The sequence below is a fragment of the Ammodytes marinus genome, assembly GCF_949987685.1.
Source record: "Ammodytes marinus genome assembly, chromosome: 4".
In the NCBI taxonomy this organism is placed as follows: Eukaryota; Metazoa; Chordata; class Actinopteri; order Uranoscopiformes; family Ammodytidae; genus Ammodytes; species Ammodytes marinus.
Window position 1 is genome coordinate 18,063,119 of NC_137233.1, and position 16,958 is coordinate 18,080,076.

The following is a 16,958-nucleotide window of genomic DNA, read 5'->3' on the forward strand; positions in this document are numbered from 1 at the left end:
CCACACGCCAAAACCACTGTACCACAAAGTCAAACAAAAAGTGCTTGTTAAAGACTTCAAGTCCTCCTTATGAAATGTGCCAGTCATTCTGTTAAAGTCATAGCCAATTAGTAAAATTGAGTGGATGAAATCTGTTATGCCTTTTCAACAGTGCGCATGCACATACAAACACCGTCAACACCAATAAATCATCCATGCACCAACAACATGGACCATTTTGCTTTTCCAAGAAAGAAAAAGTTAAAATTTTAATAAAATGAAGTTGATCACTCACAGAGCAGTCTATTAGATGGACAGAAGATATGCTTTCTTTGTAATGTATATACAAATTTCAATTTTCCACCATCAACTTGAATTCTTTGTATTTCTTTTGAAACCCTCCAGCCAACTCATTTAAGCAAGACCCAAGACTACATGCTGTTTAATGTTGTGGAAGAGAAGAATAACATAATGTTTTAAAACTCTTGTCAGAGTTGTTAAAGAGCTTGTTATTTCCACTTGCTTTGCTTCTATACAACAATTGGAAGGGCAGCTTCCATCCAGTGTTCTTAAGTTTTCCTTGTGCAGGCAGCAAGATTCCTGCCGAAGCTACAATCAAACTAGAGGCTAATAAATGAAAGTGGCATGATGAATTTGATAAAGGTAGGTACTGTTGTTTTTTTATTTCAAAATCATCACAATCATACATCACAGCTACTGTCCAGTGAATCTAAAAAGTTGTTTAGATAGTTGTTTTTGCAGCTTATTCATTCAAAATATAAAGCATACAGTATAAAGGCTTTACAAAAATACTTACATTTCTGTATCGGTTTGAAATAAGGGATTTCCAAAATAAAAACTGCTAGTTGTTTTTACCTAAACACATACGGTTCAACTTGATTTAAATGCAAACAGCATTCAGTGGATAAAATTCATGGAAATAATGGCACTTAATAGAAATGAGATAGAAATCATTCAGTATTTCATTTGAGTCCAACAGTGGATGCACATGAACATCACATTACTTTCAAATCAATAAATAGTGTGCATGTGTGTGTTGTGTTTTAGGTTCATGTTGAAAGCATTAGAAGCTATGGTAGAACACTTTGCTTTTCAGAGTTTGGGCCCTTTCATTGAAAAACGTCCACATTTTTGGTGGAAAGTCTTTGCTTGCCCATGAAAATGTGAAAACATAACCAAAATGGTACATCTAGTTATTATGACAGTTATAAACACAAATGAATTGGTCAGGATCCATGAATTTGGAAACATCAATTGTTGGCCCTCATCTCTCCTTGAATCTTTTGGACAATGTTAGAGAGGTCCATACTCTCTGTCAGTGTCTTCAGCAGCATTTCGTCGTTCTGAATCCCATCCATGAACTCCTCATAGGACAGTTCACCTGGAAAACAAACAGACAGGTGGCCACAGAGACTAATTTTTAGTGTATAATAAAACTATATTAATTCACGTATTCGTTTCTTAAGAGGAAGATGAGGAATCAATGATGATCAGGAGTCAGATGACAGTTCTATGGAGATTTAATGAAAAATAATGACGGCGAGTTACAGCATATTGCAGATCAAGCAGACAACAAAAAAGTGAAGTGTCTCCGGACTTTCAACAATATTTATCAAGTTCAGATATTCATTTCATTGGATTTAGATTAGTCACATGTTTATGAAATCTTCCAATCGTCTTTCTTCTTCCGGATTGATGAATCTGCTCTATGGGAGAAAACTCCTACGTGCCGATGTCCTTGGTGCAATAATGTGTCTTATGGTTTGGTCTGCTGCTAAGCTGCAGGTGTGAGTTTTACAGAGGCCTATTGTTTACAACAGACACCTCGTCTTGGCCTCTAGCGTTATCATATCGAAAGTTATCAAGGGGCTTTTTGTTGCAAACTCATCCCTCACTCCCTTCCTTTCTCACGAGCTCTGGAGTGAGAGAATATTGAGAGAAGTTTAGTCACAAGTTAAGAATATATCGATTATTCTATTGATTATACATGCGTAAATGCAAATAAATGAGGGGGGTATTAGACATCATTAATTCTCAGAAATTAAAATCCTGACATGTATCATTTGCTAAGGTTACAATGTTCAGCCCATTTCCCCTCTCAAGCCCCTAACGGAATTTGTTTTTTTGTATTTTGGTCTTGCCATCTCCATTTATGTCAATCTTGTCAAACACCATGTTGGCCTCTGCCGACATCTCTGCCGTCATCTCAATTCCATTGATAGCACGGATGGACTGCACATGACACAAACAAAAAGACACATGCATTGCTTATCTGTTGTTTACATTTCTTCAACCAGTAGATGTCAGTGTCAGCTATGTCCCTCTGCACCTTGCACTGCAACATACATTGGGCCCGGTTTCACAGACAAGGCTTAAAACTAGTCCGAGACTAAAATGCCTGTTGAGCTGGATTAATTCAAAGCCACTTGCACAGACTGAGTTTAAAATAGTCCTAGATTAAAGATATTCTGGATTAAACAAAGACACTTGCAAGACTGTCAACTAGAGCTACTCTAGGTCTAAATTTGAGATTAAATTAATCCTCCAAGGAAGCAGGTTTAACTTTAGTTTAGTGGTGTTTGTGAGAGAGCGTTGACTATTTGGAATATAAATGAAGACCAACTCCCACTGCAGAGGCCAGCCAGAAGAGTACTTGTGGATAGGTCTTATCCAAAACATTTATTTGATGAACTTACATTTCGAGACCGCTTTCAATATGGAAAATGCACTGAAAATAACAACTTTGCTTGAGTTTATTAGATGGATGCATTTAAATTGAAGATGTATTCAGCACAATACAAGGAGTGTCTAAAACAATTCTGTTTTCAAATGTGGTTGTTGTGATTTAAAATACTGACACACATGAATAACAAAATGACAAAACACAACATGAACACCTTTTATTTTCTACTTATATCTTCACTGTGATTAGTAATCACAATTGTCTCAGTATGTATTTTATGCTAAAAAGATGAAAAGCATGTGATGAATACACTTTGAGATTAAATTTGACATATCTAGTAACATTAGATTAAAGGTATTTCCTTAATGGAAGATAATAAATGAACCTACATCATTCATATCGAACGTTGTAAACATGGACATCACGTAGGCGTTTGACGTATCCGACAGATTCTTCAGGCCAAAGAATTGCTTGAACTTGTAGTAAGTGAGAAGTCCAGATGGGCACTCAGTCATGAATCTTCTGTACCACTGATGACTCTCACAAACTTGTAGTTCTTCCATAGACAAACCACTGCAGTTTCCCATGTCTGTTTTTCAAAATAAAGATGCAAACAAAATCCAGTAAGTACCATAACCAGTGTCCTGCGTCCACCAAGTGTGTGTGTGTTTTTGTTTGTGTGTCATCATCTCCATGTGGGAGAGGCTCAGAAATTGTAAACTTCTTGGCTTGCCAGCAAAGACTTAACTAATTAAAGATACCTAAGAGCAAAAATAAATCCTGTGTGTACATAATCAAACCATCTGACCAAAAAAAAATCATATTTAAGATTCCTAACTGGCTTTTATTAATCAAACATAAATTTTTGCTGCTCACTTACTCAATTTCTAGGCTGTACTTGATGCTTATGTCATAATTCAAGTTTGCTTACAGTGATGACAACACTAATATGTGTACAACACTTGTCAATTTGGTGAATGTGTTACTGCTCTGGCACTGCAGGTATATTGATCAGTGGCGGATTCAGAACCTAATTTGTGGGTGGGCCTAGGAATATTCTGGATGGGCCTTGTTTTTTTCAAAGATTGATCTGCCTGTCAAGAATACAGTTCCACAGCGCCCTTAAATCATCATTGCTCTTGACAGCCGACGTTTTTCCCAGCGTTGTGGTGACAACAGACTCGTGAAACTTTGAAAGAAGCTTGCGTTCACGAGAAGCAAGCACGTCCCAGTTAGTTATCTCATGCTTTTCCATCAGTTCTTCTGTCAGTTTGAGCACGTCACCAAAGTCACCCTTCGAGTCCTCGCGGAAAGTTGCATATGTAGCTTTCAGTGTTTCAATCAGTGAAATGCAGTCTGTCACACAAAGCGTTGAGCTCTGCAGGCCCTTGGTGGAAAAATCGCTGTTTTCAAACAGTTTGTAAAAAGTCACAAGCATGAAAACGAACTTTTTCGTTTGCATCTGCTGCAGGAGCTGCTCTGCTTCTATTTTCGTTTGTCCACTGGTTTCGGAAAAGCCGGCCAGAGCCTCCAGTAATGAGCTGCTTAGCCATTGCTAATTGAGGGTGCTATCTGATGGTGCACGAAACCGCCATCCGCTGTCTGCGTCGACCATGATGTTGCGTAAAGACGTCACTGGACAGAACTAATGAGTAGGCTACGAGAGGGGTTTCTGAATATTATTATTTTTTGGTAGCTACTGTAAATATTTTAAATTATAAATGTTTTCAAGAAAAAAACATATAGCCTATTGTATGAGAAAAGACCATTACATTTTTTATTTTTTTTCATGAATCTGATTGGGTGGGCCCACTGTCAATCTGGGTGGGCCTGTACCAACCAGGCCCACCCGTGGATCCGCCCCTGATATTGATATGAACTAAATCTCACGGCAAAGAGGTCATTGACACCTGGGAGAAAAGGGGAGAGGTAAATATCCATGTGCACGTACATCACAATATTTGGTCATATTCATAAAGCTCCTTAACTTAAGTCTTCTCACCGCAGAGGTCTGAGCCTTCAGACCTTACATCTACTATCTGGTCCACCACAGAGTCTGTTGTTGTGTTGTTCAAGATGTCCACACGCACATGGAATGAGTTAGCCAGCGAGTTAACCACAAAAAGTTCAATCGAAAGTAATTTTTTTCATCTGGTGTCTATTAAAGGATTAAAATTAAAACAATTGCAAAAAAAAAACTAAGCATGCAACATTAAGGAAATATTGATATTGGAAAATATAAAATATATAACAAGACATAGAACATGCAACACAGAAACATGCATTACACAGGACCAGCAACACTTAATTAAACACAAAATTAAAGTTACGTTCAAACGCCAGCTCTTTAATCCGGAGCGGAGTGACTGCCTCTGTCATCGCAGTAACTGCAAACATTCTTCCATACAACAAATGTAGTTCACACGTCATCTGCAGTTTCATATCCATTTCCAGTGGATTCACGCAACATGTTGATTCACGCCTCCTCATGATGGAATGCAACATATCTATGGCATTTTGGTCTTCATTTCCTTGCAATCGCAAATTGTCCCTTTCTTTATACTTATTAATGCTTTTACTAATGCCTGCATGGAATGTAGCTAAAATCTTATGAGAAAAAATGAAAGGAATGCAGAAATTGTTCTGAATAAATGCTGTATATTGGTGCATTCATTAGGGCTGTCTACCGTTAGAACCCTGCCATGTTTACTATATTTGCTATATAATTAACTATATTTGCCTGTTTTAACTGCATTCTTTGCTTGTTTTAACTGTCAGGTGTCCTGGTGTGTTCTGAAAGTTTCCCATAAATAGAATGGATTATTATTATTATTACTTATAATTATGTTTTAATTAATTTAAGTGTGGGGCTTTCACTGCCCACATGGCACATGCAAAGCTGCACAATATGTCCGCTGCTGTGAGGCAGGTGAAGCATTGCAGGCTCTTGCCAGCACATTCTTTACATTTCTGCCAGCATCAGTCGACATGATGAATCCCCGCCACGGGACAAAGGAACTGGATGGACCAGTATTTTTTGTCTCCGGGACAGTTCAGGTTTAGGTGTGACTTAACAGAATCACTTTGACTGTTGCCAAGAGGGAGAAAAAGATTAACTGCCATTCTGAACAGCACGAATATTTTAAAAACCACTTATGTAATTAACTGCACAGGGTCAAAAGTGCTTCAAATTAAATTTCCTTCACAAATTACAGCCGATATTTAAATGTATTCATCCTCCTACGTTTAATGTCATGTTGTCCTTATTAGATTGTTGTTGATAAGATTCATTTATCTGTATAAACCATTGGGGGTGAATATATTCAGAACCAATACTAAGGTCAAAGTTGTGATAGCAAAAAGTTAAAGAATAATCAGCTAAATGTACTTAAGGCGTCAAAATCAAACATACTCACAATGCTGTTTGGCCCCTGTCATTGTAATATTATTTTATATTATTTATTTTGTCTGATTATTCCTTTAAATTATACAATTTTCATACTTAAATATTAATACCAAAGCATAGCTTCAATCCCTCAGTTGTGTATTGATATCAAGTTATTTATACAAAAGTAATTTCTTTTTGATTTAATGATTAGCTGGCATCCCCCAGCCTTACTAATAGATCATATAATATCATATCTTCCCCGATATTTCACCTTTAGTCATTCAAAAAATCTTAGCATGGAAGCTGGTAACTGTAGCTGAGAAAAAAAAACTAATCCTCAAGGATTAACACACGTAGTTTCCATCTTCCATTGACATTATCTTTATGTAAAATAGACTTACGACTGTAAACAACCACAAAGTCAACCACAGCTCTAAGGACATGAACCAATAAAGCTGTACAGAAGGTGGGGGCTGTTTTAGGTCGCTTTCTCAATATGAGCTTTATAGGAGTCTTGATCCTCTTTAGCCGAGTCCCACTACCACCTTTACAGTTGACCTGCTTATGTAGGTCACATGCTTCACCCTCCTTAGGTAAATAATGGCACGGAATCGTGGTGACACAGATTTGTAATAATGATTCAACAAAGGGGTTTATAACAAAAATGAATTAATGACTAACTCACACTAAACACAGGCAACACTGGGCTTAACAGATTGTTTTGACTTCTTAAGTACTCCATAGTTTGGCCCCAGAATACTTCTTCTAGCTATTTTAAACCAGATGTCAATAAACTTTTGTGGTGAGAAAATCAAGCAGAGTGAGTCTATACAAGATAATAACAAATGTTTCCTATTGCATTAATAAGTATTCCAACATTTGAGTCCAGAGATATATCATATGCAAAATATGCCACCACAACTTTCCACAGTCTATGCTCAGGACAAAGGGCGATCATGCTTTTACTGTTTTACCTCCAACTCTGTAAAAACTTCCCCTCAATATCAGCTCAGATGGCTCTGTGCCCAATTGTAAAACTATTTTTGAAAAACTATTCCTGCTTAGGCTGGTGTGTTATATTATGCTCCAATAGATTTATGTTGTTCTTTTTATTTTGTTTACATCGCCATGTTGAAACTTTTCCTGAATTTCTTGTTATATTTCATGATTATGTGCAAATCATAGATAGTATATAAAAGGTGCAAACCTGCAAATCACCCAGTAACGGAAGTTAAATTCAGATCAATGAAGTAATGTAGAAGCAGCAATACAACACTAAATACATAGTAAATAACAAGTAAAAGAACTCCAATAAAATCTTACTAGGTAAACATACATTTGTATTATCAGAAAAATTAACTAAAGTATCAACAGTTCAAGTACTCAATCTGCAGATCTGGCCCGTTTTATTTTATGCATTTATCACATTATTAGATTATTTTTATTGATGGATTAACATGTAGCTACACAGTTATTGTGGTATTGATTATATGAATCCCAATCTTCAAAGTATAGATGTCTGATAAACAAGAGTAAAATTACATACAATACGATAATTTGTCTCTGGATTGTGGTGGAGTAGAAGTTGGAAATCTTAAAGTGAGAATAGGCTTCCTGATTGCATTAAAGGTGTATTTACACAATTTAAGAAAATATGGCTCTAGTCACTTTGTTGTCTGCCTGGATTGATTTATAATTCGGCCTATATAAGGTGCAATAGAAACAAAGTGTAATAAATGTTATGATCTTATTTCCCATCATGTCTTATTTCCTTGTTGAAATCCAAAACAATGGGTGACCCATACACGCCCATTTGGCTTTTTACCTGGGTGTTGTGAAATGTAACTGTTCCTGAACATGTTTATGGTGGGTATTAATGGCCTGATGTGACAAGCTCTGCCGGTCAGTTAGGCCATAGTGCTTTTAAGTCCATTATGTGATGATGATGATGCTGCTGATGATGATGGTGATGATGATGACAGAATAATTTCATGAAGATCTAAGCTTTTTAAAAAGTAAAGTCAGCAATCATTAAGGCAAACATGAATGGCAAAGGCAGCTTCTTCAGTACGCAGGTGCACGTAGGTGAGGCGTTGTGCTGAAATGTCGCAGGAAAGCAGAGCCCAGGCCTCACCTTATGGGAGTGTATCAAAACCGGGAGTCACAGCGAATGGGGAGTAGGCGGGGTTACAGTAACTCCATTTTCTCCGTCCGTCCCGAAAAGTTTGCTCCAAACTGCTGGAATCAGAGTTACCTGGTGCGCGGTGGTGCACCTGTCGAGATTAATCGAGAGAACCTCACCTGCTGCTTTACCTCGGATTTACCTGTTGATCACAATGCGTCAATAAGTCCCGTCTAAACTTGAAGACCGACCCGTTATACATCTACACATTCACTGATCGATCCATTATGAAGAAGGGAGGGATGCATTTTTGGGGTCGAAAGAAACAGTCCCTCTTCGGCTCCAATATCAAAATCGAGGACATGGGTGAGTAGCCTTCACGGCTGCCTCTGGTGTAATGGAAAAACGATTTCTATTCACCGAATAATAATAACACGACCTTTGTACTTGTGTGTTGACATGGACACAAGTGTCAAACGTGTCCACGAAGCTCCTATATGTAGACTATAACGTAGGTATAGTCTCTCACTCTCTCTTTCAGGCTGAATGTATGTAGGCTATGTATGAGTAAAGGCTCTATATGGCTAGAATATTTGACATGCTGTTAAAAGTGACTCCTGTAAGAAATCAACATTTCATTAGGCCTATTTTTTAACGACACGTCCTGAAGAACAACGTATGCCATCAAGGGAGTGTGATCCATGAAAAACCTGTTCTCAAACCTTAATGTCTTCTAAATCTGGGTGAACTTGCAAATGTTGCTTCACACTGAACTGCGCTCTGTCCTTCTTAAATTGTATTCTTATTTTCGGAAATAAGCGGTAGGCTACTGAATTTCTCAAAGATCCCTTACTCTGTAATTGGAAAATATGTCTAAACAGCTGCTTTTTTGACTGAATTGTATATTCTGACACAGTTTGAGAAAAAAAATACAAATGGTATCCTGTGTTGATTGCGGTATCACCTAGAATTATTATAGGGGAAAGATCCTGAAAAAAAATGACAATCTGACAGCTGGACTGCATGAAACTGACACCATCGAAAATCACATGACTTTTGTTTTAATACCTTGATATCAGTACATTATTATATTGAATTTAACTCTTATTAGTAGTACAGGAACAAAGTATAACAAGATACTGTTAAACTGCTTATAGACACACTATTACAACTGAGAAAGACCATGAGGTGCAGTTGAAAGCTTGAGCTGAATTTGAGTTAAGTCAGAGCAAAGTGTGAAATAATAACCATGTATTCACTGTCAACTCAGCTCAAACAGTACAATAATACAAAGCTTAAATGTAAAGCAGCCTTTAGAAAACAGGAGCATACATCTTAAGAAAGAATACTATAGTAAGCCAAATCCCAGACAATATCTACTGCCACATGTTGATATCAGTTTACTGATAAACCTTCCAACTCCATGGGACATGGTTCCATTCGACTGGTGAGAGTAGGAAACAAAAGGAATTGGTATGCAAAATTACTATGGGAAAGAACATTTGTCTATTTAAATCAGGCAGGTGCACGGCAGGCTAAGCTAATAAAATGGACTGGTTAAACACCACAGCTCCCTATAAACCCAGTGAAAAGTGTTAGTAGAGAATCTGACATAACATGTGAACTAAGTGTCTCATGTCATCAGTCAGTTATTGGACAGACAAGAAGACTGACATGGGAATGAACAGCAAAGGAATGTACAAATTCTTCATTTCTTTTCTCAAGTTAACCCTGACGACCTCTGATATAATCAGTTGGTTTAGCAGAATGTTTTGGTGTTTGTATGTTTTAAATGCTTCTACATCTTTAGTTGGATGAGGATACGTTTAGCTACTAGTCGTTGAATCAGTGCTCTTTCAACTAACATTTCCCCCTTTTGGCCTATGTCTAGGATCCTACTGATTCGAACTGAATGAACGTTAAATACATTCATATGTTCCTGACATGTGATGCAAGAGTGAAAATATATTAAATTGAACTAATTTAATCTGAATTGATCCCAAGAAATGTTCTGAGAACTCCTGAAATCAATTCGCCAACCTTCTCAACAAATACACTATTGCTATTTGGAGATACGGATAAACATTATCGTTTCTCATGCCACCAGCGTTGTTACCAACATACCTAAGCTTTCACTTCCAAAACAATGGCGACATTTAAACAAAGATTACAGTCATGGTGATCAGCCACCCATAACTATTTAGTTGTCAACCACAAAGCTAACTCTAACAGCACATGTCATCACAAACAATTTCATTAGGTAGAGTGACAAAGATCTCATTACCTCTACAACGACCACTCTGTACTTATCTCAACCGTAAAGACGTACAACGGACACTTGGACACAGTTATGCAGTTTTGGATGTTGAAATTAGCTCAAAGGCCTTTTGGCATTTTTTTTAATCTAAAAGATTTTGATAAAAAATTATTATATACTTTAAAATGTTGCAGACAACCCAACATCAGTTTTGTTTCAATTCTCTTAAAATGAAAAGTACCAGCTCAAATTATTCACATAGTTTTTAGCAGAAATTCAGTGGCTGGGAAAATTTCCTGAAACTTTGTTGTTAACACAGGACTGGCCAGGGAATTTAAAGCTTTTTACTTTTTTATTTCCTCAGACAATGTTGAGCTGGTGCTGAATTCGGCAGCCATCCCTGAGTCAGGAACTGCCAGTGTGCGGGCAAGACCCACCGTCAACCATCACACAGTGAGTAGCTCTTTCAAGCTTCATTGTGCACACACACCGTAGTTTCTTTTTACATTTATGACTCTTTTACCAATGTTAGAAAATAAGATATACATTTATGAAGAGCCTCGCCCTGTTGTTTATCTACAGTCGAAGGATTACTTCAACTCTGTATCGGAAGAGGTACACAGATAAAAGTTAACATATAGGAGACAGTTGAGTATTTCTAAAATCTTGGTCTGCTTAAAGGTGCACTATGCAGTTTCAGAGGGGAGGGATTTGTTTACATTGGCTGAACCTGCAGTTAAAGTTTACAAAACATATTTACTCTTCATGTATTTCTTAGTATTGAATAATTATTTCATCATAATAAATCAAAACAAAATAATCATTAGGCACCTGGAACCAAAGGTAAGACTTAATATGTTTGTAAACAAAACTCCGTGCCCTGCTGCTGTAAACAACAACAGTGAAACAGTAACTCTGCAGGTAGCTTTCTAACATCCAATTTTGGATAAGGCATGTTAGCAAGTGTCTGTTGATCAACGTTGTTCACTTTTTTTCCTGGAATGATTAGCAATGTGGCTGTGAAAGATGTGGCAATTGCACAATGCTATATTATCACAACATGCCCCTTGTAGAGATGGTATCATTATCCAGCTGTATCACACATCATAGTGTAGGACAAAAGCTAATTTTTCAAATTCATTTTTCAAAACATGTACTTTATTTTACAAAATAAATAATGTTATGTACATTGATTGTGTTAAGAGGGGTTTTAAGTTTTTAACTGGAAATGTTGAATGAAAAAATGACTGCAAATAGCAAATTAAAATACAAAGTCAGTCATGTATGCAGGCAATAGAAACAGCCACACTTGGTGGCAGTGCATTGATACTACTATTACAATTCTGAGTTACTTGAAGTCAACATAAGTAGTTCCATATATAATACCCATGGGGGAAATTCTGCCGCATTTTTTATTTTAGTCAAAGATCCCAATAATGCTTCCACTCGTGCGATGTAATTGTAAATTACCCCAGGTTATTGACATATTGTTTGAGTGCTAATATGCAAGGGTTGGGGAGACTGACCTTTCGTCGTAGCGCCACATTAGCAGACAGTGTGACTGTCAGGCCTTCCATTAAATTGTCATGGCGCAGATATAAATAAAAAATCTAATCTCTGCACTGGTTCACACACCTCAGTGTTTGGGAGTGTTCTCTAAAATGCGTCTGTGGCATGCGTCTGATGTGGCACACCCAGCAGCATACGGGCAGGACATCTCTCACTACGGGGACAAATGTGAGTCACAGTGGCGCAGGGAAAAAACAGATCGAATGAAACTGGATCATACACCAGTTAACGACACGCCCTAAGCCTGCGGTGCTGTGTTCATACCTTTACACAAAGTGTCCTGTGATTATTATTAACTACTTTAATTCCAAATACATTTCATTTCATGAAGTTACCTGAAACACCCACAAGGTTGGTTTTATTTTATGTCAGGGAACTTATTAAGAAAAAAATAAGTAAAAATAAATTCAAACGGTTTGAGCTTTGCTGCATTAGAAGATACGTCATCGAGTCTTCAGCAAAATTACAAACAGCAGTAAAAACAGGTTTTGTGTTCCTGGAATGCTTTTCTATGCTTTTGAAGGGCATAACTCTCTGGACTTGTATTGTGTCAACAAAGTCTGTTTGGGTCATGAAGAGACCAGCAAATCTCTTGTATCTTTTCTCTCAAACAAACACACACACACACACACACACACACACACACACTCACTGCCAGGCCAACATTTAACACTAGACAATGCGTTCATTAATAGGTGTTTCCTCTGATTCACCAAGTCCACCTCATCAATGAAGTATGTGTAAGTGTGATGTAACTAACATTTTCCTTTAGAAATCTCCACCTCCAGTTTAGTCATGGCAAAGAAGTGTAAACACACTTTATCATATTCACTGTACTTTGTTTTATAAAAACATTTTTTCTTACATACTTTATCTCAAATGATTTGCCAATAACCTATATGTAAGCTGCCATACCGTATGGTTCCTCATAATACCAAGACCTGAGAGATAATTCAATTGTTTGGCAGCAACTTTTGTATTATTGATGGAAATAATGTGACAAGTATTGGACTTGCTAATCCGTTTTCCAGGAACATTATTTGCTGAGAACTGGTTTGTTCACTCTAAGAGTGAATACTTGTCAGACAGTAAAAAAAGTTTAGAGTTTAACTCATGTTTACCAATGTTCTTGAACCATGCTTCGTTTCTTGTGTCGAAACATCAACAGTTTGATTGTTTTTTCCCCCTCACAGGCCTCATATGAAAGTTTTCAAGGGTTTGCCGTCCCAACACCAAAGGTTCCCCTCCTCCCCCCTGGCAATGGTCCAAAGATCAATGGTTCAGGTGAGAATCTACCCACCTCAAATATGTACTTGCAAATACTTACTATGCAAATGCTAGAAAGTCATAATTTACACTCTGAAGGACCCATGTCAATTGTGTTGCTTTTACTTAGACTTGATGGATCAGCGCGATTAGAATGTCTCAATAAAGGGTTAAAAATGCAGAGCAGTTAATGTTTTTCCAGGCAATTGCTCAATAACCCTCTTGAAAGAGTCCAAACAGCCATACCACATTGCAAGCAAATTTTCCGAATGGGAGTGTTTGCAGAAAGCAGTGGATATCATTATTTTCCAAATCTATGTAAGATTAGCACGTTACTGGGTCATTAGACTTTAAAATAGAGAACTTATTTGACAGTAAATTGTAATTTATTTAAAATCTACTTAACTATTTCTCCTTTTTAAGATATTTGCTTTGCTGATTGTTGCTAGAATGAAAGCACCGCATCTTGTCCAGAATCAAATTTAGTCATTTAATTGTATTTTTAATATTTTACCATACCTAACACTTCTCATGTGGTTCTGAATGGTTTTACAGTATTTAAGTGCTTGAAACATAGGACAGAAACACATGCACATTTATATATAAAAGAGCACACAACTTTGAAGTGATTCTGTTTCTTCTTTCCCCCCCCCATAGTCGCTGGAAATCATTTGTTCAATGGATCTGTTCAATCTCTACCTAACTTTGTGGAGGAGGATCTATTTGTTCCTCCTCCTCCCTCTTCGGCACCTCCACCCCCTCCTCTGGCCTTTATCCCTCCTCCAGACTTCATGGGAGACCTGAACAGTCTAGACCTTGCAGACCTTCAGCCAACTTCCATGTCTGAAACAAAAATGCCTTTTGCTGCACCTTACATGGAAGAGGAAGACTTAACCATCTTAAAACCACCACCAATGGCTCCACCAAAGCCTCCACCTACTTCCTCTAATCATTCATCGGTGCCCATTTCTAGTCAACCACCTGCCAAAGTTCCTGAGCACCCCACATTTTCCCCACCACAGCCCCCTTCTGAAAGGCTACATAAGACACCACCTCCAAAACCAATTAGACTGTCTTCTATCTCAAACCTTGACTTCCCACCAGAGTTTTCTGCACCACCTCCCCCCGCGCAGACACCAACACTGTCCACATTCAATCCCCAGAACACAGCAAAGATGTACGATGTTCCTAAGACCTCAATTCTCAAAAGGCAAGAGGATCTCGACACAAGACCCAAGCAGACGTTACTCCTGCAAGATTCTGTGTCCGTCAAATCTGCCCCAGTGCCTGTCCAGGTGGATGCAATAGCCCCTAAAGTGGCTACACCATCTGAACCAGTTTCCAAAAGTGTACAGGAGCCGAAGGAACACTTACAGATTACCCAACCCTCTCACACACTCCTGCCTGAGCCAATCAAGGAGGCTAAAACAGTTCCAGCACCACCAATAGACAAACCTCTCCGGATTCAACGTCAGACTTCTCCACAGTTTCAGAAAACGAAAAGTACATTGCCCAACAAGGACAAACTGGAAGGATCTCCAAGTCAAAGTCAAAGTCAAAGTTTCAGTCCATTACTGGACCGTAAACTACGCAACCTGAAAAGTAATGAAACCAACGGGACTGGACACGTAGCTTCACCGCTGGCTCTTTTGATGGCGGCTAAAGAAAGGGATAGATACAGATCAACCCACACTCTATCGCGGGAAAACAGTGCCAAGAAGAATGAGCAGCCTAGTGCAAGCATTCACCCGAGTGACTCAAGTCCCAATTCCTTTATTGTCACCCCAAGGTCCAGCGCTCCCTCTCCTCTACCATCTCAAGAAAGAATACAGGAGAGTCCAAGGTCTTTCAGTCATTTGGAACATACGCAAACAATTCAGACTCCAGAAAAATCCAGCAGTCCTGTACTGGTGAAGGATCAGAAGCCATCTACCAGTTCAGTTCTCAGTAGGATGGCGGCATCCGCTAGTTCGACCAATCGGGTTTCCAAGGAGCAATATGCGGAGCCGACCCCCTTAAAATCTCTATTGACACAGCATGACAATAATAAAAGTGAGTTAAGCATACCATTTCTCCCTCCGCCACCAGAGTTTGATGATTTAGACGAGATTATGGAGCCTCCTCCTTCAATGCCGCCACCTGACCCTCCCATGAAAAAGGCACCAACACCAAGTCCGCCCCGTCTCCCCCTAGCTCCAGTGCCCCCTCTAACTCCATCTCCTCCTCCTCCACCACCAAAAATTAAACTCCCAGCCGCTCCAAAACTCCCACCTCCTGACTTTGATGTCAAACCAAAGCCGAAAGTACAGACACTGCCCAAGATGGCCCCTAACCAGCCACCTTCCAATATGTCAGCCAGCCAGGCCACACTCCTAAGCATCTTACAAAAGAAGATGATGGAAATGGACCACAAAATGGACCAAGTGAACATATCAGAGTCCACTTCTGATGACTGGGGTGCCCCCTTGTCTGATGAGGACAATAAGGCCCCTGTTGTCCACAAAGCCACACCACAGGGTAAGTCTTACCCTGTGTTCAACAAGGCAGCAACCCTGGACATGAAGGAGGTGGAGAGTAAAGTGGCAAGAAAATATCAGGAGAGCTCCTCGGTCAAAATTCCCACCAGGTAAGTCTTCCAGTGCTAAAATATTACATATCCCCATTTTGTGACAGTAAGCGAGTGTTTGGGTGCAGTTTTGTTTTCTAACTATGAATGTGTTCGTCTTTTCAGCAATGGACACAAGTCAAAACACAAGTATGGAATGACCTTTACAGTACGGCCTGGAACCAAACAGCCTATTACTCTTGTCAGTCAAGGGGAAGCCCAATGAGATGAGTGAATGAGATGGGGAAGAGCACTTTGAACAAACAAGTTACACAAATTATTTTCTTTCTTTGGCTGCTGTTATTCTTGTTTAAAGGTATATGTTGCATGCTGCCTTTTTTAACTTAGCGTTTAATCAGTCTCAATTCCACATGGTTAATATTCAAAGTATAAACAAATTCTATCAATACATTTTTTTCCGCTTAGGTCATATGTAGTTATACAAAGTGTATGCTTGAGTGAAAACGCATCTACTATTACATACATCTATTATTCAGCAATTTGTGTGTTTGTGTCTAAAGTTTAAAAAAGAACGTGTATCTTGATTGTAAAATACAATATAATGTACAATGTAATTATTTTGATTCATGCTGTAATTACAAGTCTCATAAATGAAGTTATTTTCAATGTTACATTATGTGGGTCCTTTGGAACGAAGCAAACAGTTAATTCAGACAGGTGCGAAAGTATGTTTCTCTCAGGATTATTTCTCATATTTATTTATCCATGAAATATTTTGTCAACTGTATAATTGTTATTCTACTGCAGTAAAACACCCATTTAGCCACATTTATTTCACTATGCTGTATATATCAGTTTGTATAAGAAAAAAGAAATGATCTATTGTAAAATGTTGTTTTATGTACATGTTAATGTTGTAAAATCAAATTATTTAAAATAATTATTAAAAAGTCTCTTTAAGCAGAGCTGTTTAGCTTAACTTATTTTCGTCCAAAAACTCCCCAAGTGAAGAAAAAATCTAAGCATAAATTGCACGATTTAATAAATGTCCTTGAGTATTTCTTGACGCACAGTATTATGCTTTTGTGTTTGTATCAAGAAGACCTA

The 16,958-nt window shown here is 38.2% G+C and overlaps 2 protein-coding genes across 2 annotated transcripts; one reads left to right on the forward strand and one right to left on the reverse strand.

The window, feature by feature from the left end:
* Positions 1-1,250: 1,250 nt before the first annotated feature.
* Positions 1,251-3,270, reverse strand: LOC307249717 (guanylyl cyclase-activating protein 1-like; the record flags this gene model as incomplete). The annotated part of the gene is made up of 3 exons (XM_080026568.1): positions 1,251-1,381; positions 2,142-2,232; positions 3,073-3,270. 3 exons carry the CDS (start codon positions 3,268-3,270, stop codon positions 1,251-1,253), a joined length of 420 nt encoding a protein of 139 aa, XP_079882694.1.
* A 5,049-nt stretch (positions 3,271-8,319) lies between these two features.
* Positions 8,320-16,926, forward strand: LOC307249434 (uncharacterized protein). The gene is made up of 5 exons (XM_080026148.1): positions 8,320-8,559; positions 10,815-10,903; positions 13,213-13,303; positions 13,943-15,911; positions 16,017-16,926. Exons 1-5 carry the CDS (start codon positions 8,481-8,483, stop codon positions 16,114-16,116), a joined length of 2,328 nt encoding a protein of 775 aa, XP_079882274.1. The 5' UTR covers positions 8,320-8,480; the 3' UTR covers positions 16,117-16,926.
* The last annotated feature ends 32 nt before the right edge of the window (positions 16,927-16,958 follow it).

Bases quoted from the DNA above. Each gene is read 5' to 3' on its own strand.
- LOC307249434 (XM_080026148.1), top strand. From the start codon at position 8,481: ATGAAGAAGGGAGGGATGCATTTTTGGGGTCGAAAGAAACAGTCCCTC. The intron at 10,904-13,212 runs GTGAGTAGCTCT...TCCCCCTCACAG, and splicing joins CCACCGTCAACCATCACACA to GCCTCATATGAAAGTTTTCA. The intron at 15,912-16,016 runs GTAAGTCTTCCA...TCGTCTTTTCAG, and splicing joins TCGGTCAAAATTCCCACCAG to CAATGGACACAAGTCAAAAC.